The sequence below is a fragment of the Siniperca chuatsi genome, linkage group LG2 (genome assembly GCF_020085105.1).
Source record: "Siniperca chuatsi isolate FFG_IHB_CAS linkage group LG2, ASM2008510v1, whole genome shotgun sequence".
NCBI classification, from domain to species: Eukaryota; Metazoa; Chordata; class Actinopteri; order Centrarchiformes; family Sinipercidae; genus Siniperca; species Siniperca chuatsi.
Window position 1 is genome coordinate 62,866 of NC_058043.1, and position 22,118 is coordinate 84,983.

At 44.4% G+C, this 22,118-nt stretch overlaps 2 protein-coding genes across 5 annotated transcripts in view; one reads left to right on the forward strand and one right to left on the reverse strand.

The window, feature by feature from the left end:
• Positions 1–1,368: 1,368 nt before the first annotated feature.
• On the forward strand, positions 1,369–17,946 carry ddx27 (DEAD (Asp-Glu-Ala-Asp) box polypeptide 27). 2 transcript variants are annotated; one of them, XM_044182169.1, is made up of 21 exons: positions 1,369–1,614; positions 2,314–2,463; positions 4,138–4,197; positions 4,280–4,472; positions 4,723–4,775; positions 4,860–4,946; positions 5,239–5,344; positions 5,442–5,615; positions 5,738–5,888; positions 6,003–6,102; positions 6,503–6,644; positions 6,765–6,918; positions 9,813–9,894; positions 12,337–12,514; positions 12,751–12,857; positions 14,060–14,156; positions 14,237–14,328; positions 17,300–17,420; positions 17,498–17,591; positions 17,677–17,736; positions 17,822–17,946. In XM_044182169.1, the coding sequence occupies exons 1-21, from the start codon at positions 1,531–1,533 to the stop codon at positions 17,838–17,840; spliced, it is 2,304 nt and encodes a 767-aa protein (XP_044038104.1). In that variant the 5' UTR covers positions 1,369–1,530; the 3' UTR covers positions 17,841–17,946. The 2 variants fall into 2 exon arrangements, with proteins under 2 accessions (XP_044038104.1, XP_044038093.1); XM_044182158.1 differs by having other exon boundaries at positions 1,371–1,614; positions 17,495–17,591.
• Positions 15,758–22,118, reverse strand: part of LOC122869295 (potassium voltage-gated channel subfamily KQT member 2) — a 37,954-nt gene continuing 31,593 nt past the window's right edge. For 2 of the 3 annotated variants that reach the window (XM_044182146.1, XM_044182126.1), the window contains 3 exons: positions 21,928–22,048; positions 21,609–21,784; positions 18,094–21,443 (listed from right to left, as the gene is read on the reverse strand). In XM_044182146.1, coding sequence (XP_044038081.1) covers positions 20,756–21,443; positions 21,609–21,784; positions 21,928–22,048 — 985 coding nt within the window. In that variant the 3' untranslated portion in view covers positions 18,094–20,755. Of the gene's footprint in view, positions 15,816–18,093; positions 21,444–21,608; positions 21,785–21,927; positions 22,049–22,118 lie in introns of those variants that run through there. The other variant, XM_044182136.1, reaches the window with a different exon arrangement.

The window sequence follows — 22,118 nt, forward strand, 5'->3', positions numbered from 1 at the left end:
GACAGACTGACAGACTAAATGAACCCAGTAAATACACTGGTGGCTTCAACAGTATAGTGGTACTTAGTGGGGAAAACACACATTTATAAGCAGCCTAGTTGCCAGAAAAAAACTCATCAAACCACAGATAAAGACCAAATTTCAATAACGAGTGAAAACTTTACTCCACTAATTCTTTCACTACTGCTGAAAGTTTGCACCATAACTGGTCAAGTCTTGCTCTCCAACGCTGAGGGCCCATCTCCGCTTGTGACGAGCTCAGCTCTTGATGTCTCAAAAGACGGCTGCACAAAAATTGACAAGATTTTATCTGGAAAAGGAAACCTCATCTCATTCGGAAAGATTTAATGATTAACAAGCTTACTGTCTTAAACTTTCACGCTTTTAAAATTAAGTGGATCAAAAGGTACTCGTGGAAGTTTATTTCAACATGTATTTGAAGCCTTAGGATTGCATTTTTTAATAAAATGTAATTACAATATTGAAAAGCTTCCTGTAAAACTCATAAACAGCTAGTCTTATGCTGGTCCTTAGTACATGAGCAGGTTGATAATGGCATACTACTTGTCTATCAATTGTTTAACAGACATATATGTCATATGTTTACTTATATATAATTATATTACTTAATATAATATAATGTAATATATAATGGATTCTTATCAGAATATAACATTCCTGTACTCCCTAGAGAATTTGCTATTTTGTTGTCATCTGCAACCAGAGATATTATCCATCACTAGAATTATACATTTTTTCAGTATAAAAACTCATAATAAATGTAAAAGGGAAATAATCCACAGGGGCACAATTAGCTAAACATGCGTCTGTGTTTGTTTGGAAGAATCTGAATATGGTTGTTACCCAGGATTTGTTTTGTTTCAAATAAGCTGCAAGATGTGTCTCTGAAAATATTGCACAGGTGTTAATTAATGTTAATGAATTAATTACTGTAAAATGTGATAAATGTTGACCCTCTTCTTTCCTTCTACCACCACAAAGATGAAATGACAACGCATCTTTTTGAACCTTCAGTGACCTTCATCTTTTTTTAAACAGAAAATTAGATACTCAACTCAAAATAGAATTTATTTTATTTGTTTGTTTTTTGCTGATTAATATCTGTCAATGTATGTTATTAATCTTATTTCTTTATTAGAACAAATCCATATACACACCTTACAGTCTTCATGTCCTACTTAAATTGCTGGACACACTGTACAGCACAAAGTGAAGCTGTGGAAACTGGAGCTTTACGTAATGAATTCAATCTGAAGTTTAGTTTCTGTTCGTCTCTTTCTCTGTATGCATTGTTTCCCTGTGCTGGATGGCGCTGTTGTAACTTCAACTGTGTAAATAAAGTTGTTGTTTTTTTAAAGGTCCGTAAACCGGAAGCACACCGCTCCCACTTCCTGTTACCGTCAATACACGTGTGAAGAGAAAGCGGCAGAAGACCTTTACAGAACCCGTTTAGAACCGGTCCACAGTCCGTCTAGCGTCCGGTGTTCCGGTACCGGAGCGCAGTCCGCCATGTTGGAGCAGCTGGGTCTGATCGGGACGATCCGGGACGAGGAGGAGAGCCCCGAGGAACCCGACACCGAGTCCGACCAGGAGGTGAGTCTCTCCGGCCACACAGCAGAAACTCTCCCCGGAGAAACGACACTGCCAGGCGGAGGTGAACCAGAGCCCGGCTGCAAAACAGCAGATTAACCGCAGTTTGATCCAGAAGGTTTTTAACTCTTTAAGTAAACGAACAAATTCACCCGGTTTTTACAAACAGAGTCCATAAAGTTATAAAGTGAACAGAGAACCAGCCTCCTGTTCGCCCTCCTCTGTGAAAACCACGAGGAAGAGCTTTACCTGTAAGTCTGTATTCACACAATCACATTATAGGATTAGAAATAAACAGTCGACAACATTTCTCACTGAATTGTTTCCGAAATATAAAATGACATAATTATCAGGACGGCAGTCTGAGGGGATCAATAACAAAATGCACAATAATCTGATGTTTAGTATATTGTTATATATCTGCTGACACAAAGAGCTGATCTGACATCAGTGATCTAAAATATAAACTGTTTTTAATTTCATGTTACTGTGATTAAAGCGTCACGTGGAGGTTTAAATAAAGTTATATTTGACAGATCTGCCACAGAACAACATTACAGGATGTTCATAAAACTCTCCCCTAACCCGCGTCACGGTCAGTATATTCAGTCCTCCAAACCCCAGATCTGCTACCTGTAAGCTGGGGGGGCTGGTGTGTGGTGTTGTTGTTGTTGTTTATTAATTCTTGTGTGTGTGTTTCAGGACGAGCCCATCGTCCTGAACAGGAAGAAGAAGTTTGGGAGTCGGGGGGCGAGAGACTTTAACACCGACTTTGAGTTTGGAGAGAGAGACGGGCTGAACCATGACGACGACTGGGTGATGGCCGACATCATGAAACAGCTCAAGAACAAGGTAGAACTCAGCAGAACCTGCAGCAGAACCCTGTTTCCACTGCAGTGTGATGGTTGCTTAGTTAGCTGGTTAGTTGGCTGGTTAGTTGGTTGGCTGGTTAGTTGGCTGGCTGGTTAGTTAGTTGGACGGATGGAGCCGTATTGAAGCTTCGGGGCTTGTAACTTGCTGGTTTGTGAACTTGCAGCAGCTCGCTGATATTAATTGTTTTAGTTTCGTATGTGAGCAATAAGTGAGCACGAAGTCTGCATGAAGTCTGTAACACTCTGAAGATATTGACCCTAAAAATGGCTTCCGGCCTTAGATGGTGCAAAAAAACTTGCAGTTCTCTAAATTCTGCCAAAATATTTTACAGAACTTATTTGTTTGTCTCAAATAGCATCTGATTTGACACGGAATGACGCAGGAGTGTTTTGGTTCTCTGACGTTCTCCTGCAGTGTTTTAGTTCTCTGACGTTCTCCTGCAGCGGTTTGGTTCTCGGACGTTCTCCTGCAGTGTTTTGGTTCTCTGACGTTCTCCTGAAGTTTTTTGGTTCTCGAACATTCTCCTGCAGTGTTTTGGTTCTCGAACGTTCTCCTGCAGTGTTTTAGTTCTCTGACGTTCTCCTGCAGTGGTTTGGTTCTCGGACGTTCTCCTGCAGTGTTTTGGTTCTCGAACGTTCTCCTGCAGTGTTTTGGTTCTCGAACGTTCTCCTGCAGTGTTTTAGTTCTCTGACGTTCTCCTGCAGTGTTTTGGTTCTCTGCCGTTCTCCTGCAGTGTTTTAGTTCTCTGCCGTTCTCCTGCAGTGTTTTAGTTCTCTGACGTTCTCCTGCAGTGTTTTGGTTCTCGAACATTCTCCTGCAGTGTTTTGGTTCTCGAACGTTCTCCTGCAGTGTTTTAGTTCTCTGACGTTCTCCTGCAGTGGTTTGGTTCTCGGACGTTCTCCTGCAGTGTTTTGGTTCTCTGACGTTCTCCTGCAGTGTTTTAGTTCTCTGACGTTCTCCTGCAGTGTTTTGGTTCTCTGACGTTCTCCTGCAGTGGTTTGGTTCTCGGACGTTCTCCTGCAGTGTTTTGGTTCTCGAACGTTCTCCTGCAGTGTTTTGGTTCTCTGACGTTCTCCTGCAGTGTTTTGGTTCTCTGACGTTCTCCTGAAGTTTTTTGGTTCTCTGAAGTTCTCCTGAAGTGTTTTGGTTCTCTGAAGGTTCTCCTGCAGTGTTTTGGTTCTCGAACGTTCTCCTGCAGTGTTTTAGTTCTCTGCCGTTCTCCTGCAGTGTTTTAGTTCTCTGACGTTCTCCTGCAGTGTTTTGGTTCTCTGCCGTTCTCCTGCAGTGTTTTAGTTCTCTGCCGTTCTCCTGCAGTGTTTTAGTTCTCTGCCGTTCTCCTGCAGTGTTTTGGTTCTCTGACGTTCTCCTGAAGTTTTTTGGTTCTCTGAAGTTCTCCTGAAGTTTTTTGGTTCTCTGAAGGTTCTCCTGCAGTGTTTTGGTTCTCTGACGTTCTCCTGCAGTGTTTTGGTTCTCTGAAGTTCTCCTGAAGTTTTTTAGTTCTCTGAAGTTCTCCTGAAGTTTTTTAGTTCTCTGACGTTCTCCTGAAGTTTTTTAGTTCTCTGACGTTCTCCTGCAGTGGTTTGGTTCTCTGAAGTTTTTTGGTTCTCTGACTTTCTCCTGCAGTGTTTTTTTAACTGTGTTCTGTGTCTGCAGAGAACTGCGACTACTCTGGACCAGAAAATAGAGAAAGTCAGGAAGAAGAGGAAAGCTGAGGTGAGTCCACTTTAACTTTCTACTTCCTGTCTGGTCAGGTTCTACTTCCTGTGTTCAAGGTGGAGTTTGTTTTGATCTGCAGGAGAAATCAGCTGAGAGCGACGCTGCTGAAGGTTTTGCAGGGACGAACCAGGAGGATGAACATGATGAAGAGGAGGATGTGAAGCCTCATGCAGGAGAGGCTGATGGAGGTGATGATGATGAGGTGGAGGAGGAGGATGAAGAAGATGAAGATGAGTTTGACTCGGGTGATGAGGAGATTCTGACCAAATCAGGTGAGTCCAGCAGAGGCTTTTATTTTGATTTCTGACAGGAAGCAGAAACATTTAAATTATTTTGATGGATTCTGATGTTTAAATAACAAGAGACTCAGTAAACTAAGTGAAAATGAAAATAAAACAAACTGCATCTCTGAACAGAAAACTTAATAAAGACTAAACTTTAACATGTAAAACATTTTCACGGTATGACTTCAGTGTTTTTGTTTTGTTGACTTCTGTGGACTGACTTCCTGTTTCCTGTCAGACACCCTGAGAGACAAAGAACGACGGCGGAGGAAGAGGAAGGCGGGAGAGGAGGTGAGGAAGAAGAGTTGATGACGATGCAGGTTCATGCACAGTTTGTACGGGGTTACCATGGTAACAGTGTGTGTGTGTTTTCAGGCTCCAGAGTCGTTCTATGAAGATGCCTCTCAGTACAATGATCAGCTGACCTTTGATGACATGAACCTGTCCCGACCCATCCTGAAGGTAACCACGACCTCTGACCTTTTGAGTGTCTCTTAAATCAGAAGGAAAATGACTGGAGTTCAGCTGACTGATGGTGAGTATCACTACACCTGCTCCAGCAAACCTGAGATCTGTTCCTGCCCTTGCAGCTGGTTGGCCCTCATGCCGCTGTTTCTATGTTGCTTTTTTGGGCTGAACCTGAAGGCCCCGCCACCAAGTGCTCCCCAGTGGGCCCCCCTCCCAGCCCCAGCCCCAGCTCCAGGAGGGGCCCTGGATTGGTTGTTGTTTGTAACCTCCTGTTGTGTTCCTGCAGGCCATCACGGCTCTGGGCTTCAAGCAGCCGACTCCCATCCAGAAGGCCTGTGTTCCTGTCGGCCTGCTGGGCAAAGACCTGTGCGCCTGCGCTGCTACTGGGACAGGTAACACTGATATACTGGGACCAGTTCATCATACTGGGACCAATTTAAAATACTGGAACCAGGTAGATTAATTAAATAATTCCTCTCTTCTCCTCAGGGAAGACGGCAGCCTTCATGTTGCCTGTGTTGGAGCGTTTGGTTTATAAGCCCAGGGCGTCCCAGGTGACCCGGGTCTTGGTTCTGGTTCCTACCAGGGAGTTGGGGATCCAGGTTCACTCCGTGGCCCGTCAGCTCGCCCAGTTCACCTCCATCACCACCTGCCTGGCTGTTGGTATGACTGCTTACTGACTGTTTACTGTCTGTGTTTGTAAAAATGTAGAATATAGTAGAAACATGCTGGACTCTGGACTCAGTCTGACTCTGGACCTCAGCTAATCTGTCTCGTGTCTCCAGGTGGGTTGGACCTGAAGTCTCAGGAGGTGGCGTTGAGGGCGGGGCCAGACGTTCTGATAGCTACACCTGGCCGACTGATCGATCACCTTCACAACACGCCGAGCTTTGAGCTGACTCACATCGAGATCCTGATCCTGGACGAGGCTGACAGGTAAACACCTGTATTTGAGGAGGAGGCGTCACAGAAAAACTACAAGCTGCCAATAAACACAGCCGGGGAAACTCACCTGTTTGGTTCTATTTTGTGTCTCTGTTTGTTTCTTAGGATGTTGGACGAGTACTTTGAGGAACAGATGAAGGAGATCATCAGGTTGTGTTCTTACAACAGACAGACCATGTTGTTCTCCGCCACCATGACAGAGGAGGTATACGCACATACCTGTGTCATGTGACCTGTGTCTCCAGGTGTTTCAGTGTGGGTCATGTGACCTGTGTCTCCAGGTGTTTCAGTGTGGGTCATGTGACTTCTGTCTCCAGGTGTTTCAGTGTTTCTCATGTGACCTGTGTCTCCAGGTGTTTCACTGTGGGTCATGTGACTTCTGTCTCCAGGTGTTTCAGTGTTTCTCATGTGACCTGTGTCTCCAGGTGTTTCACTGTGGGTCATGTGACTTCTGTCTCCAGGTGTTTCAGTGTTTCTCATGTGACCTGTGTCTCCAGGTGTTTCACTGTGGGTCATGTGACTTCTGTCTCCAGGTGTTTCAGTGTTTCTCATGTGACCTGTGTCTCCAGGTGTTTCACTGTGGGTCATGTGACTTCTGTCTCCAGGTAAAGGACCTGGCGGCAGTCTCGTTGAAGCAACCAATCAGAATCTTCGTTAACAGCAACACTGACGTGGCTCCGTTTCTGCGACAAGAGTTCGTCCGAATCCGACCAAACAGAGAGGGAGACAGAGAGGCCGTGGTGGCCGGTAGGTACTGATAATACTGCAGTACCACTGCAGTGCCAGTACTAATAACGTACTAATAACGTACTAATAACGGACTACTTATGCTGCAGTACCAACACTGGCTGTTGTGTGTTGTGTTAGCTCTGCTGACTCGGACGTTCCAGGATCACGTGATGTGTTTCACTCAGACGAGGAAACAGGCTCACAGACTGCACATCCTGCTGGGACTGATGGGACTGAACGTTGGAGAACTGCACGGAGAACTGAGCCAGAACCAGAGACTGGAGAACCTCAGGTACGCACACAGAACCAGAGACTGGAGAACCTCAAGTACACACACATAGTAACAGAGACTGGAGAACCTCAGGTACACACACACACACACACACACACACACACACAGTAACAGAGACTGGAGAACCTCAGGTACGCACACAGAACCAGAGACTGGAGAACCTCAAGTACACACACATAGAACCAGAGACTGGAGAACCCACACACACACAGTAACAGAGACTGGAGAACCTCAGGTACACACACACACACACACACAGTAACAGAGACTGGAGAACCTCAGGTACACACACACACACACACAGTAACAGAGACTGGAGAACCTCAGGTACACACACACACACACAGTAACAGAGACTGGAGAACCTCAGGTACACACACACACAGTAACAGAGACTGGAGAACCTCAGGTACACACACAGTAACAGAGACTGGAGAACCTCAGGTACACACACAGTAACAGAGACTGGAGAACCTCAGGTACACACACACACACACACACACAGTAACAGAGACTGGAGAACCTCAGGTACACACACACACACACAGACACACTCAGTAACACAGAGACTGGAGAACCTCAGGTACACACACACACACACAGACTGGAGAACCTCAGGTACAGTAACAGAGACTGGAGAACCTCAGGTACACACACACACACAGTAACAGAGACTGGAGAACCTCACACACACACACACAGTAACAGAGACTGGAGAACCTCACACACACACACACACACAGTAACAGAGACTGGAGAACCTCAGTACACACAACACAGTAACAGAGACTGGAGAACCTCACACACACACACACACACAGTAACAGAGACTGGAGAACCTCAGGTACACACACAGTAACAGAGACTGGAGAACCTCAGGTACACACACAGTAACAGAGACTGGAGAACCTCAGGTACACACACAGTAACAGAGACTGGAGAACCTCAGGTACACACACACACACAGACACACACAGTAACAGAGACTGGAGAACCTCAGGTACACACACACACACACAGTAACAGAGACTGGAGAACCTCAGGTACACACACAGTAACAGAGACTGGAGAACCTCAGGTACACACACACACAGTAACAGAGACTGGAGAACCTCAGGTACACACACAGTAACAGAGACTGGAGAACCTCAGGTACACACACACACACAGAACCAGAGACTGGAGAACCTCAGGTACACACACACACAGTAACAGAGACTGGAGAACCTCAGGTACACACACACACACAGAACCAGAGACTGGAGAACCTCAGGTACACACACACACACACAGAACCAGAGACTGGAGAACCTCAGGTACACACACAGTAACAGAGACTGGAGAACCTCAGGTACACACAGAACCAGAGACTGGAGAACCTCAGGTACACACACAGTAACAGAGACACCACACACACACACACAGTAACAGAGACTGGAGAACCTCAGTACACACTCAGAGACTACACACACAGTAACAGAGACTGGAGAACCTCAGGTACACACACACACACACACACAGTAACAGAGACTGGAGAACCTCAGGTACACACACACACACACAGGTACACACACAGTAACAGAGACTGGAGAACCTCAGGTACACACACACACACACACACAACAGAGAGACTGGAGAACCTCAGGTACACACACAGTAACAGAGACTGGAGAACCTCAGGTACACACACACACACACACAAACAGAGACTGGAGAACAGAGACTGGAGAACCTCAGGTACACACACACACAGACACACAGTAACAGAGACTGGAGAACCTCAGGTACACACACAGTAACAGAGACTGGAGAACCTCAGGTACACACACACACAGAACCAGAGACTGGAGAACCTCAGGTACACACACAGTAACAGAGACTGGAGAACCTCAGGTACACACACACACACACAACCAGAGACTGGAGAACCTCAGGTACACACACAGTAACAGAGACTGGAGAACCTCAGGTACACACACACACACAGTAACAGAGACTGGAGAACCTCAGGTACACACACAGTAACAGAGACTGGAGAACCTCAGTACACACACACACACACAGAAACAGAGACTGGAGAACCTCAGGTACACACACAGTAACAGAGACTGGAGAACCTCAGGTACACACACACACACAGTAACAGAGACTGGAGAACCTCAGGTACACACACAGTAACAGAGACTGGAGAACCTCAGGTACACACACACACACAGAACCAGAGACTGGAGAACCTCAGGTACACACACAGTAACAGAGACTGGAGAACCTCAGGTACACACACACACACAGAACCAGAGACTGGAGAACCTCAGGTACACACACACACACAGAACCAGAGACTGGAGAACCTCAGGTACACACACAGTAACAGAGACTGGAGAACCTCAGGTACACACACAGAACCAGAGACTGGAGAACCTCAGGTACACACACAGTAACAGAGACTGGAGAACCTCAGGTACACACACACACACAGAACCAGAGACTGGAGAACCTCAGGTACACACACAGTAACAGAGACTGGAGAACCTCAGGTACACACACACACACAGAACCAGAGACTGGAGAACCTCAGGTACACACACAGTAACAGAGACTGGAGAACCTCAGGTACACACACACACACAGTAACAGAGACTGGAGAACCTCAGGTACACACACAGTAACAGAGACTGGAGAACCTCAGGTACACACACAGTAACAGAGACTGGAGAACCTCAGGTACACACACAGTAACAGAGACTGGAGAACCTCAGGTACACACACACACACAGAACCAGAGACTGGAGAACCTCAGGTACACACACATAAAACTAACTGCTCCTAATAATTCGAAATATGTATTTGTCGTTTTTGTTCTCCTTGTTTACCTCGTTCTTTTTGTTCTCCAGGCGTTTTAAAGATGAACAGATTGATATCTTGGTGGCAACAGATGTAGCAGCCAGAGGTCTGGACATCGACGGAGTCAAAACAGTGAGTTACAATAACGTTACCACAGTTACCATTAAGTTACCGTAGAGGTACGATAGCGTTACCATGGAGTTACAGGACCCACAGGTGGTCATTTGAGTGGGTCCACAATAAAATGAGTTCTTTTGACAAATTGTAGTGTTTAGCTCGTGACTGATGTTGATGATGTGGTTAGAATTATGGTTATTCATGTCTGTTGAAAATGTATCTGAAAATTAAACAAATAAAATCCCAAATCTGTAAATACACTGCCGACACACAGCAGCTGACAGGAAGAGGAGGTTATATTATACAGAGAAATATGGCTTTTTTCTGGGTGAATACATGTTAGAAAGGGAAGCTGAAGGGCAACGAGAGTCAAACACCATCGAGCACATCGTGTTTAATTAGGAAAGTAGTTTAAAAACACGCACACAAAGGACAACATGCTGCCGTTAGAAACTGAGTACAATTAGCTGATAATTAGCCTGATCAGCCACCGTCAGTAATCAATACAAACACACATTATTAGACTGTAAACCATTAATCAACCAATAACTAACCGCAGTGAACGTCAGGCAACCTTATCATCCTTTAGCAGTTACCTAGTGATTCTGTAGTGGTGGCAAGACATTGTAGGAGAATCAACTACGTTAATCAGATAATTACACTTTAGTTCACTCGTTGGGGCACCACCCGATATAATCAGGAAAACTGAATTTAATAAAGTTAATTAATTGAAGTAATTAAACTCAGATCATTAAGTGGATCAGTATCTAAGAAGGATTGAATTCTTGTTCAAAGAAATCCGAAAACTTCTTACTGATGAAATGGGGACATTTATTTATAGCTAAATGTCTAATAACTGAAGGATTAATAAGGTATAAAGAAAATAACAAACACAACAGATGAAATGATGTTGAGTGATGAAATAAACCTGAACTCACTGGCTATAGTGAAGTGAGGAATGAGAGCTAATTGTACAAACAACTCTGAGACACTAACGTAACACTAGGGCAATTATCTTATCTAAAGAGGAATTATATATCAACTTTATCACAGCAGAACCGCGGTTAACCTACTGTTTGGAAGCGCTGGCAATGACGAGGCGTTTCTGCCAGCTTCCCGACGTGGCGTGCAGAGGAAGTTGCCGCCGCGTCTACCGGAGGCCGCTCCCAGGTGACTCCGTGAGTTGGTCACCGCTGATGAGGTCTCCTGGCCGGTCTGGCGGTCTCTCTCAGGGCTGAAGGTCTGGGCCAAGGCGCTGCTGGCACTGTTCTCTGGGAGATGCAGGATTCGAAGTTTCTTCGGTTCTAACCTTTGGTGTGTCACAGCACAGACGTTGATGTCCAGGCTTCTTTCAGAGAGGCTTTTGTAGGGCCTGTGATGTCACGGCTTGTCGAATAAAATATCTCTGGCTACACTAACTTCTTCAGCTAGGCTTGAGTAACTTTAAAAGGAAAAATAACGTTGCAAAAATCACGAGGCTTAGTGGTAAAGTTACAAAAGATTAAAGTGAAAAGAAACAACTCTCCAGTTTACTACTGAGGCATTAAAGACTTGCTGGGAAAAGGTTAAATTGTGAACGGGCTTTAGGCGAGGAACGGAAAACTTATTAAGAAAATAAAAGATAAGATAAAATAAAACAGCCGTTGAGCTCCAGGTCCAGACTTAGGCTGCCATGTCGGTGAAAGTCGTTTTATTCGTGTGCCGAAGGAGGAGGAGGTTCGGGTGTGGAGGACAACTCGTGTTGTTCTAACTAATAAAGTTTTACGTGCAAAATGTCACATACTCAAACATCACTATGGCCATACAATCATGATTCTTTTTGTTAAGAAAATGCACTTATTGGCCTTTAATGTTGGTGCTGTTTGTTTAGTTTTTTCTGTTAAGTGATGAGACGCTTACTTAAAAACATTGTTTTGTTTGATGTTATAATAAGATAAATAAACATACGCACTGAAAAGTTAATTAGATGGTTGATTATACTAAAAACTGAGTCAAACCTTGCAAAAAAGAAAGTGTCAGTTTTATTTTATAGATTGAAAACAGCATTGAATTTACGTAAAAGCAAACTAGCAATAGAAATGCTGTTCAAAAGCATCTTCCCTTAAAACCCCATTGGTCTCGAGTATTTAAATAAAGTGTAGGTTAAAGCCCTTTTACAACTCGATGGCTGCGTTAGAGAACAGCAGCCGTGCTTACGTGTGGGGTGGTGCTGCAATCTCATAATTTTACATATTGTGTTATTTGTTTAGCAGGCCTCAAGGGCGAATGTGGGGGCCTCCTCTGTAACTTGTTTTACAAGTTGTAGATGGGGAATATGGAAAAAAAGATTATTTTTTTTATTAATCCCTGTGTTTTATTGTAAATCCACAAGAGTCAGATTTGAGTTTTGCCAAACCCAGCAGGTTTTCTGACAGATCCTATAAGACATGCCTCTGTCTCTGCCCGTCTGGTTCTCAGGTGATAAACTTCACCATGCCGTCCACAGTGAAGCACTACGTTCACCGTGTCGGCCGGACGGCGAGAGCCGGTCGCTCGGGACGCTCGGTGTCTCTGGTTGGAGAGTCTGAGAGGAAGATGCTGAAGGAGGTGGTGAAGTCGGCCAAGAGCAGCGTGAAGGCTCGAGTCCTGCCGCCAGGTATGCACACCTGAGAGAGACAGACAGGTGGTCTGAGTGTATGAGCTCTGAGAGAGGGCAGTGTATCCAGTTATTAGACAGAGCTGATGGGTCTGGAATCTGAGTGGCTACACTGAACTGATGTTTTCTGGTGATTTTGAACAGAAAGGAAAAAGATGTTACCTGTTGTAGTTTTCTACAGGTGTGTTGTGACGTAACTCTCTCTCTACCTGTTTGTGTGTGTGTGTCTCGCCTAGAGGTCATCCTGAAGTTCAGAGATCTGATCTCTAAACTGGAGAAAGACATCGAAGCTGTGATGAAGCTGGAGAGAGAGGAGAGAGAGCTGGCTGCGTCTGAGGCCAAGGTACACCTGTACACCGCCGTGGTTACCTACACTGCGCTAATAATGTAGAACAACAAACACCTGGTGTCCTCGGGTCTCTGGTTAAACTGTCACACAGCTGCCAGCCAATCAGAATCAAGAATTCTCACATTTGCATACAAAGCAGAAACTCTCCTGGTTGAATCATCAGTGCAAAAGATGAACAATGAATTGGTAGGAAATACCTGGTACTTTGAGAAAAAGTCAAACGTACAAGAAGACTGTGGACGTCTCATCGGGCCTTTGACTCTCGTACATTTGAGTCTCGTACATATGACTCGTGTCTTTGACTATCATGCTTTTTTAAAAATAATTTTTTGGGCTTTTTGCCTTTTATTTGATAGGAACAGCTGAGGGGGGGGGTGACATTCAGTAAAGTATTGTACGTGACTCTCGTACTTTGTGCCTTTGACTTGCTAAAACATCCGGCAGTGTAAATAATTCAGACTGGTGTTCAGAACATAAACAGGACTGAGACAAACAGAAAAAGAAGTCCTCTATGTCCATGGGGCCGTCTTCGCATCCAATAAAAGCAGACAGTTGGTCGCGGTCACCCATCTCAGCTTCAGATTCATCTTTGCCCTTGCGGGGTTCAGATGGTCCAATGTATATGAGAAATGATGATGACCTAATGGGCTCAGCCCTCGACCTTTAATTTTATTTAGAGACCCGCGGGCAGCGTCCGGGAAACCAAAGTCTTTGCGTCCGGGGGGGAGTGCGGTTGCAAAGCTGAAACTTAAAGGAATTGACGGAAGAGAATGGAGCCTGCGGCTTAGTTTGACTCAGCACGGGAAGCGTCGCCCGGCCCGGACAGGATTGACAGATTGATTGACAGCTCTTTCTGTCTAATGATCACGTTAAAAAGATTAAAGAAACATTTGAAAACAGGATGAGGAAAAACATTTCGGGAACATTTTTATACTTATTCACGTAATAATATAGTACAGTTAGTACTCAATTACCATATTCCAAAAAATATGAAAAGGTGAATATGCTCACTGGATTTTGGGTTTAGCACTCCACTGAAACCCATTGTTGATCTCTGTAAAGTCCTTTGAGACATGCTTGTGATGTAAATGAACTTACCTTAAATTACAGTCTACATAGTTACTACTTAGATTATATTGTAAAAATGCTTAATTATGAATATTTAATATAATGTGTGTGTGTTTCTGTGTGTGTAGTTGAGTGTGGCTCAGAAGCGTCTCGATGGCCCCGCCTCCTCCTGTCAATCACAGAGAGTCTGGTTTCAGACTCAACAGGAGAGGAAACAGAGCCGCAGTGAGTACTAATAAACACACTACTGCTGCGTTCTCTGCAGTACTGCAGACTGTATTTTCACTCGTCCTCCTCTTCGTCAGTGTCGAAGGCTCTGCAGGAGTTCGATCTTGCTCTGAGAGGGAAGAAGAGGAGAGAAAAGTTCCTGAAAGACGGCGGGAAGAAGGAGCTGACGGTAATAACTAAACCGATCAATCAATCAATAATTAATCAGTGTGACCTGCTGAGTCTTAAGGTGTCTCACATGTGATCGGGTCAGTTTGTAGACGAGTGACGGTGTGTAATAACACGTGCTCTCTGTTCCCTCGGGGTTTCTAAAGTTTGATAATAATTAGTATGAAGTTTGGTGGAGGCCGCAGTTAGTTCAGCACGTGAGGAACTAATGTTAATGATAAGAGAACATCAAACAGTTGAGAAAACATTTATTTATTAGGTTCAGCAGCAGTCAGATCATATTTCATCACAACAGGCTGAAAGTGTTTCAGTTGTTTTATTGAAAATTTAAAGGGATGTTGTGGGTTATAAAAACACCATCAGCATACAGTTGAGTCTGTTTAAAGGACGAGTTCACAGTGTTTCAAGTCTGAAAGCATCAGCCAGGTGTGCTCATGAACGCTGAAACAGTTTTGTTTTGCTGTAATCGTTCATACTGGACATTAAAATATCGGAACATGTTTCTAATGGAAGTGATGAGGACAAAGTCCATAGTCGTCCTTCTGTGTCAAAATGTTTATCTGAAGTTAAAATGAAGCTTCAACAGGCTGAGTTGACATCATGTGGAGATCTTCCAGAGTTACACTGCGTTTATTTGTTACTGCCCTTACATGATGTGTTTAGCTCAGACTGTTTGTTCTATAAGTCTATATTAACTTTAGATAAAGTTTAGAATATATTTTGACACAGAAGGACGACTATGGACTTTGTCCTCCATCACTTCCATTAGAAACACTTTGAAGGATCTGTTTCAGTGTTCATACAAATCATCCGCTTTATTGGCCCGGTGTGTGTACATAAACAACGAATTGTTTGACTACGGTTTTTCATTGCTGTCAATGTACATACATACATACAACTAAAAACAAGCACAACGAGCTCGACGAGGTAAACATTAAACTACTATGTACAGCTATAAATATATAAAAAAGTATATGGGCGACAGCTGACAGCATGAAGTGTGTCGGGGTGGAGTCCGGCCTCCACGAGCCTCCAGAGCAGCTTCAGGGCTGCTGGAGTCTGAGGAGCTCTGCTGGAGGACGAGCGCCTCCTCCACCAGCTGCTCCCTCAGTTATACAGTGGTGTGAAAAAGTGTTTGCCCCCTTCCTGATTTCTTATTTTTTTGCATGTTTGTCACACTTTAATGTTTCAGATCATCAAACAAATTAGTTTGCCCCCCTAAACCTAATAACTGGTTGCTCCACCCTTAGCAGCAACAACTGCAGTCAAGCATTTGTGATAACTTGCCGTGAGTCTTTTACAGCGCTGTGGAGGAATTTCGGCCCACTCATCTTTGCAGAATTGTTGTAATTCAGCCACATTGGAGGGTTTTCGAGCATGAACTGCCTTTTTAAGGTCATGCCACAGCATCTCAATAGGATTCAGGTCAGGACTTTGACTAGGCCACTCCAAAGTCTTCATTTTGTTCTTCATCAGCCATTCAGTGATCTGAAACATTTAAGTGTGACAAAAAAATAAGAAATCAGGAAGGGGGTAAACACCTTTTCACACCACTGTATATCCAGCCTTTATTTAACCAGCTCGTCTCACTGAGATCAGACACACCTGAGTATAGCTTTTGATATGTTTCTCCTCTTTTATTCAGATTTTTCCTTTAATTTGTCCCACATCTGTATATAAACAACAACTAACATTTGTAGACAGTAAGACAATAGTGCAAATGGTGCTAAAATGAATATGATTATTGTAACAGGTTGCTTTATATATATGAGGTAGGTGGATATGACAGTGTAAACAGCGTGTGTAGATTTGATGATTTTTACATTGTTTAAACAATGCGAATATATAATTTACAGGTACAGATGATGTTTGTGTCACAGGGGTTGTTCCTGACACTGACTGGTGTTAGTGTTCATCAGATGGCCCGTGGATAGAAACTGTTCCTGTGTCTGGTTGTTTTGGCATACAGTGCTCTGTAGCGCCCCCCAGAGGGGACAGGGTGTGTCCAGGGTGTGATGGATCTGCAGTGATGTTTCCTACCCGTTTCCTGCCTCTGGACATGAATAAGTCCTGAATGGAGGGCAGCAGGTCGGCGCCAGTGATTCTTCCTGCAGTCCTGACTGTCCGCTGTAGTCTGTTCTGTCCCATTTGGTGGCTGATCCAAACCAGACAAGATGGATGTGCAGAGGACAGACTGGATTATTGCAGAGTAGACCTGGATCAGCAGCTCCTGAGGCAGCTTGGACTTCCTGAGCTGGAACAGGAAGTACATCCTCAGCTGGGCCTTCTTGATAATGGATTCTATGTTGGACGCCCACTTTAGGTCATGGGAGATTGTGGATCCCAGAAACCTGAGGGTTTCCACAGCAGACACAGAGTTCAGTTCAGTGTTGGGGGCTCCTCCTGAAGTCCACTGTCCACGGTTCTGAGCGTGTTCAGCTCCAGGTTGTTCTGACCGCACCAGAGGTCCCGCTGTTCAACTGTATGCAGACTCGTTACCTTCCTGGATGAGGCAGATGATCGTTGTGTTGTCTGCAAACTTCAGGAGTTTGACAGTTTGTAGAGGGAGGGGAGCACACACCCCTGGGGGCGCCAGTGCTGATTGTCCAGGTGCTGGATGTGATTTTCCCCAGCCTCAGCTGCTATATCAGAACACCTGACTGTTGCTTAGTTGGTAGTGTGGGAGTTACACTATGACTTAGGAACTTGTCTGGTACAATCTGTTTTTACTTAAAACAGAAGATACATACAGTCTGTTGTAGTCTTTCTGTCTCTAGTGTCTTTTTCTCCCATTTTACCTGAATGCAGCACAGGATGAAACATCACGAGAAAACGTCTCATTACGGTCGACTGAGTTTAGTTTTAGTGTCAGAACGACTTCACATCAAACTGAAGTTAAGCTGCTATAAGTTGTTAAAGTCCGAGTGAGAGCTCTGCTTCACAATCGATGATCTTTGGTGTCTGTCTGTCAGTCTGAGGAGCGCGCTCAGTTCGAGATCCTGAAGGCTCAGATGTTCGCTGAGCGGGCGGCCAAGAGAGAGAGACGACCAAAGAGAGCGAGAGCGATGGTGGAGGACGAGAAGCCGAGTACAGGTCAGAAATACTACATCAGTACACAGATATGCTACGCTGTAAACAGTCTACTAAACTGAACTGTCTCCGTGCAGCAGCCAATCCGAAAGCAGGAAAAGGAGGCAAGAAGTCTGTGTTTGACAAAGAGCTGACCAACACTAGCAGCAAGGCTCTGAAACACTACAGAGCTGGGTGAGTCGGTCTGTACACCTGTCTGTCTGTCTGTCTGTCTATACACCGGTCTGTCTGCCTGTCTCACCTGTCTGTCTCGTTACAGACCGTCCTTCACAGACAGGAAGCGTCTTGGTTTAGACAGGAAGCGTCCTGGCAGCTCCAGGTAAGTTTTACCTTCTCTTTCTCTGAGAGTCCCACATAGACTTGAAACAGAGTTAAGGCGGCTGACACTCTGTTCTGTCCGGCAGGTTCAAGAAGAAAAAGTGAGCCAAGATGGCCGCCTGGAGCTGCAGTTCTCTCCTCCAAGAAATTTCCACGTTGTCTTTGTGTAAATCTTTTTCAGAAGTTTTTAAATAAAGTTGCAGTCTAAAAACCTGTTTATTCTAAAGGTTTACAAGAGTGGCGTCCTCACAAACCATAGCAACAGGCTGTGGTTACAGTCTGTGATTGGTTACTGGGTCTGTTGAAGGGTAACAGCATATAGGAAAGACTGAAGATGGTTCAGGTCACATAAGCTTTGTTGTGGTTAAAGGTTTTTAATTAATATTGAAATACAATCAAACAGGCAACGTTCTGATACAGTTTGTGTTAGAGCTGATTAATTCGTATCGCTTTCTCTCCAAATCAACTTAACGTTCATCTGAGCTGACAGACGGTGAAACGTGATTTTATTTGACCAAATATCAGCTTGTTTAAACAAAGTACTACATTGTTGAGTTCAAACTTGAATCTAGAACAGGTTTAAACGTTTGGACACAGATGGACAGTCAGATGATTGACAGGTGAAAATCCTTTACAAAAGTCTTAAATATTGATTAAATAATTAGTTTAATATTTTAGTTTAACCTTCTTTTCTTTGTCAGGAAACCAGGAAAGGATGAGAACTAAAGGACTCAGTGTTCTCCATGGAAAAAGTAAATAGTGTGTTTACATTCAAATCTGCGCTAAAGTGGGCCCACAGGTCATCAACCACTCAAAGGAGAGCTGATTGATCTGCTGATTGATCTGCTGATCAGACATACACACAGTTAATACAACAGATACCAAACCCTCATAGCTGTGGTTCCTGGGCTTAACAATAATCTAGCACCCCCTTCAGGCCAAACTTTACTGCTGGTCAGAAATGGAAGCAAAGAGCTCAGGCAGTAAAAGACTTATTTTGGTAACGTTGTCTTATTTAGGTTTCCTGAAGTGACTGATCCATCCAGCTGGACCGATCTGCTTCTAGTTGTCAGCAAAGACTTCAGTATTATCTCTACATTCCTGTCGCTGTATTGTTTAATCAACTGTTGAGATTTATTGATGAATGTTAGATTATAATTAACAGTTGGGAATGAATACATCATACTGTACATATTAATGTTTCTATAGCGTCATGATCATGATGTAAAAATGCTGTTTACGTCATGTGGGAGTTAGGAAGAGCGATTGTCCAATAACAGCTTAGCGACTGTAACTAGGCAGCAGGTCTGTCTAGTGACGGATTTTTGCAGAGTCGAGTCGGTTTAGAAGAATAATTATAGATTCTTTGGTTAAGTATTTTTATCAAATTTACAAAAACACAACAGCAAAAGTGTAAGAGTAACAGTGTGTTTATCTAATGTAAGCTGCTAACGTTAGCATTTCAGGCTAACTACATTATTTTGTGGGGTTACGGGTTGCGTTGATAAAATCCTCGTTCAGGACTGAAACATCCACTGTGTTGGCGCCCGTCCTGGATGCTATCAGAGTTTAGGCTAACGTTAACAGCTCTGTTCTGATCTTTATTCCTGGGGTTTGGGGACGTTTACCTGAGACACTCATCAGTTACTCCTCATCCTCAAACAAACAGTTTGTTTGGCTGCTTAGCTTACAGACACATATTTTCAGAATTACCTTACAATGAAATAACGGTCTGAACTTATAACACTAGGGCTAACTAGCTGTACAGTCTGTTAGCATGGTATCATGTTCGTAGCAATCATGTGCATAAACAACTTACAGGGTTCTGGTTTCCAGAAAAATCAGACCAGTAAAATTGACCGTCAACAAAAACGAGAAGCTGTTTTTGTTTACTTTTGTCCGAAATCAAGGCCCCATTGTTCCACAAATTATTATAAATTTTGATGATAAATCTGCCTCTGTTATCATTAAACCATGTGAAAACATAAAGATTGACACGTTTTTAGTTATCTTGAATTTTTTTTGAAAGCTCTGATATATCTGACTTGGAATAATAAAGACGTGTCTGAAAACCAAACAGACATGGATGCCTCATGTCAGACAAATTCTTTGTTCAAGGTGATTTAATTTATAAATCACCTTTTATTCTAATTTATAGTTATCTTTAGTTTATATTAATTCTCTGCCCAATGAATAATTGTAAATCTATACTGACCATGCGCAGTATAGAAAGGCAGATTCACATTTTTAGGAATCCTGTTTGGGTCTATGACAGTAATTATGAAAGTGTTTCTTTAAAACACTAAAAAGACGGAAAACTTTTTTCTTAGCGTCGCAGTTTGTGTAGTTACAGCTCTCTGCCTTTAAAGGGCAGAATAAACAAGGACTCTTTCCCCTCATTAACTTCGATCCCACATGACATCAAAGTAGAGTTAGTTTAACAGTTACCTGCAAAGAAGTTCAGGTTTCAGCGAAAAGCTCAGAATGATTCTGTGTTTGAGCTCTGGCCAGGAAACAGAGACAACAAACAAACAAACAAACAAACAAACAACAACAACAGAGTCTGTTGGAATGGTGATATGTCAGTCTGTCATACGTGTTGTTGCTGTGATGCTTTGTGTCAAGTTCTTTAAAACGTAATGAATAAATGTAACAGTGAGCTGCAGTTATGTGACACTGATAATAATGTTTACAAGTGTCTTAAACATGGAACAAGCAACCAATCAAGTGTGTGTGTCCCAGCCGTGAACCAATCAGGTGTGAGCATGTCCCAGCAGTGAACCAATCAGGTGTGAGCATGTCCCAGCAGTGAACCAATCAGTGACAGTGAGAACAAACATTTGCTATACAGGTTAAAACATTCATGAATAAAACCACCGGTGCTTTGTGCCTTTCATACTTCCCATGATGCTTCACTCTTAAAGTCTTTGACTCCATCAATTAAGTTGGACCTGTTTCACTTCACATTTGGATTATTATTTTAACTGTTCTGCTGGTTCTGCTCCTGTTTACCTTCGGCTCTACTTTGTTCCGGTCCAGGCCCGGTCCGACTGTGGCGAGGGGGCACAGAGCTCTGAGTCGGAGTCTGACTCCCCCTCTGCGATGTAGGGCCGGACAGTAGCGCAGCGGGAGGCACCTCCTCTTCTTCCTCCTCCTTCTCCCCCCCCTCCTCCTTCTCCCCCCCCTCCTCCTCCTCCTCCTTGGTGGGCTCCCAGGTTGGTGGAGGACGAGTAGAAGTCGTTGTTGAGGAAGTCCAAGTTCTCTCTGGACTGGGAGATGGAGAAGCCGCTGAAGGAGCGCTCCAGCTCCTCGTGGTCCACAGACGGGATGGAGATGGAGGTGTCGCTGTCCGGCTTCACCTCATCTCCAGCCTCAGTCCCGTTGGCCCCCTCTCCTCCCCTCTCTGGTCTCTCTGCCCCACCCCGGTCTCCAGTGCTGTGCCGGTTTGATCGGTTCCCACCTTGTCTCTCTCCGGCCGGAGGAGGTGGGAGTCGAACCAGTGACCCATCCCCCACCGGACTCGGAGTTTTGGCATGGCTACGCTGGGGAGGGGGTGGGGGTTGCTGGTGGAGCTGGGAGCTGATTGGTTGCCAGGAGGTGGACGGTGGGCAGCTGGGTGCGTTGTAGTTCCTGTGTCCAGTGGAGCTGCTGGAGCGGACCATCTTCGTCACAAAACGATTCTTCTCAACGCCGTCGCCAGGCAAAACCCTGCACAACATGTAATCAACATGTTAACAACAAGAAAACAAAGGGTCGACATCTGTAACATGTAAACACCCAACCAATAACAACAACATGTAAACAACATTTTATCAACAACAGGTCCTGGTCTGATACTGGTTCTGTGGTTTCCCAGTAAGAGTAGACACTGACTGCAGGATCTTGGAGATGGACTGGCTCTTCTCCAGCTGATCCACTGGACTGTGGTAGGGCGGGGCCGGGTCCGGCTCCTTGGATCCAAAATAGGCGTCGGTCTCAGCCTGTGGGATTCCCATTCGCTGGATGTAAATGTTAACTAGGAAGTCCAATTTTCTCTCCATGGACAGGACCTGAGGGACACAAGACCAACAGAGGACCAATCAGAATCAAGACTGAAGCTGCACCAAAAAAACAAGCAGGTTCAGAGTTCAAGAGGTTTCAGCGCTGCTCTGCTCAAAGTATTTTAAGCAACGGACTAGTTGCCGTTAGTTACCTGCTTCTCCACCTTCCCCAACCGTCCCATCATGCTCGGGTCCTCAGGAAGCTCCTCATTGGCTGTTTTGGGACGGTCCTTGTCTGCGATTGGTGTTCCTCTACCAACTATCTGATCCACCCTGCCAATCAGGAAACAGCACGAATCAAAGTCTGAGCGCCAAGACCCTACCTCACACAGTGACCTCACAC

What these genes read in the sequence shown, in the direction of transcription:
- ddx27 (XM_044182158.1), top strand. Translation starts at nt 1,531, where the DNA reads ATGTTGGAGCAGCTGGGTCTGATCGGGACGATCCGGGACGAGGAGGAG. An exon ending in CTGCGCTGCTACTGGGACAG is followed by an intron (nt 5,345 to 5,441) that starts GTAACACTGATA and finishes TCTTCTCCTCAG; the next exon opens with GGAAGACGGCAGCCTTCATG. An exon ending in CACCACCTGCCTGGCTGTTG is followed by an intron (nt 5,616 to 5,737) that starts GTATGACTGCTT and finishes TCGTGTCTCCAG; the next exon opens with GTGGGTTGGACCTGAAGTCT.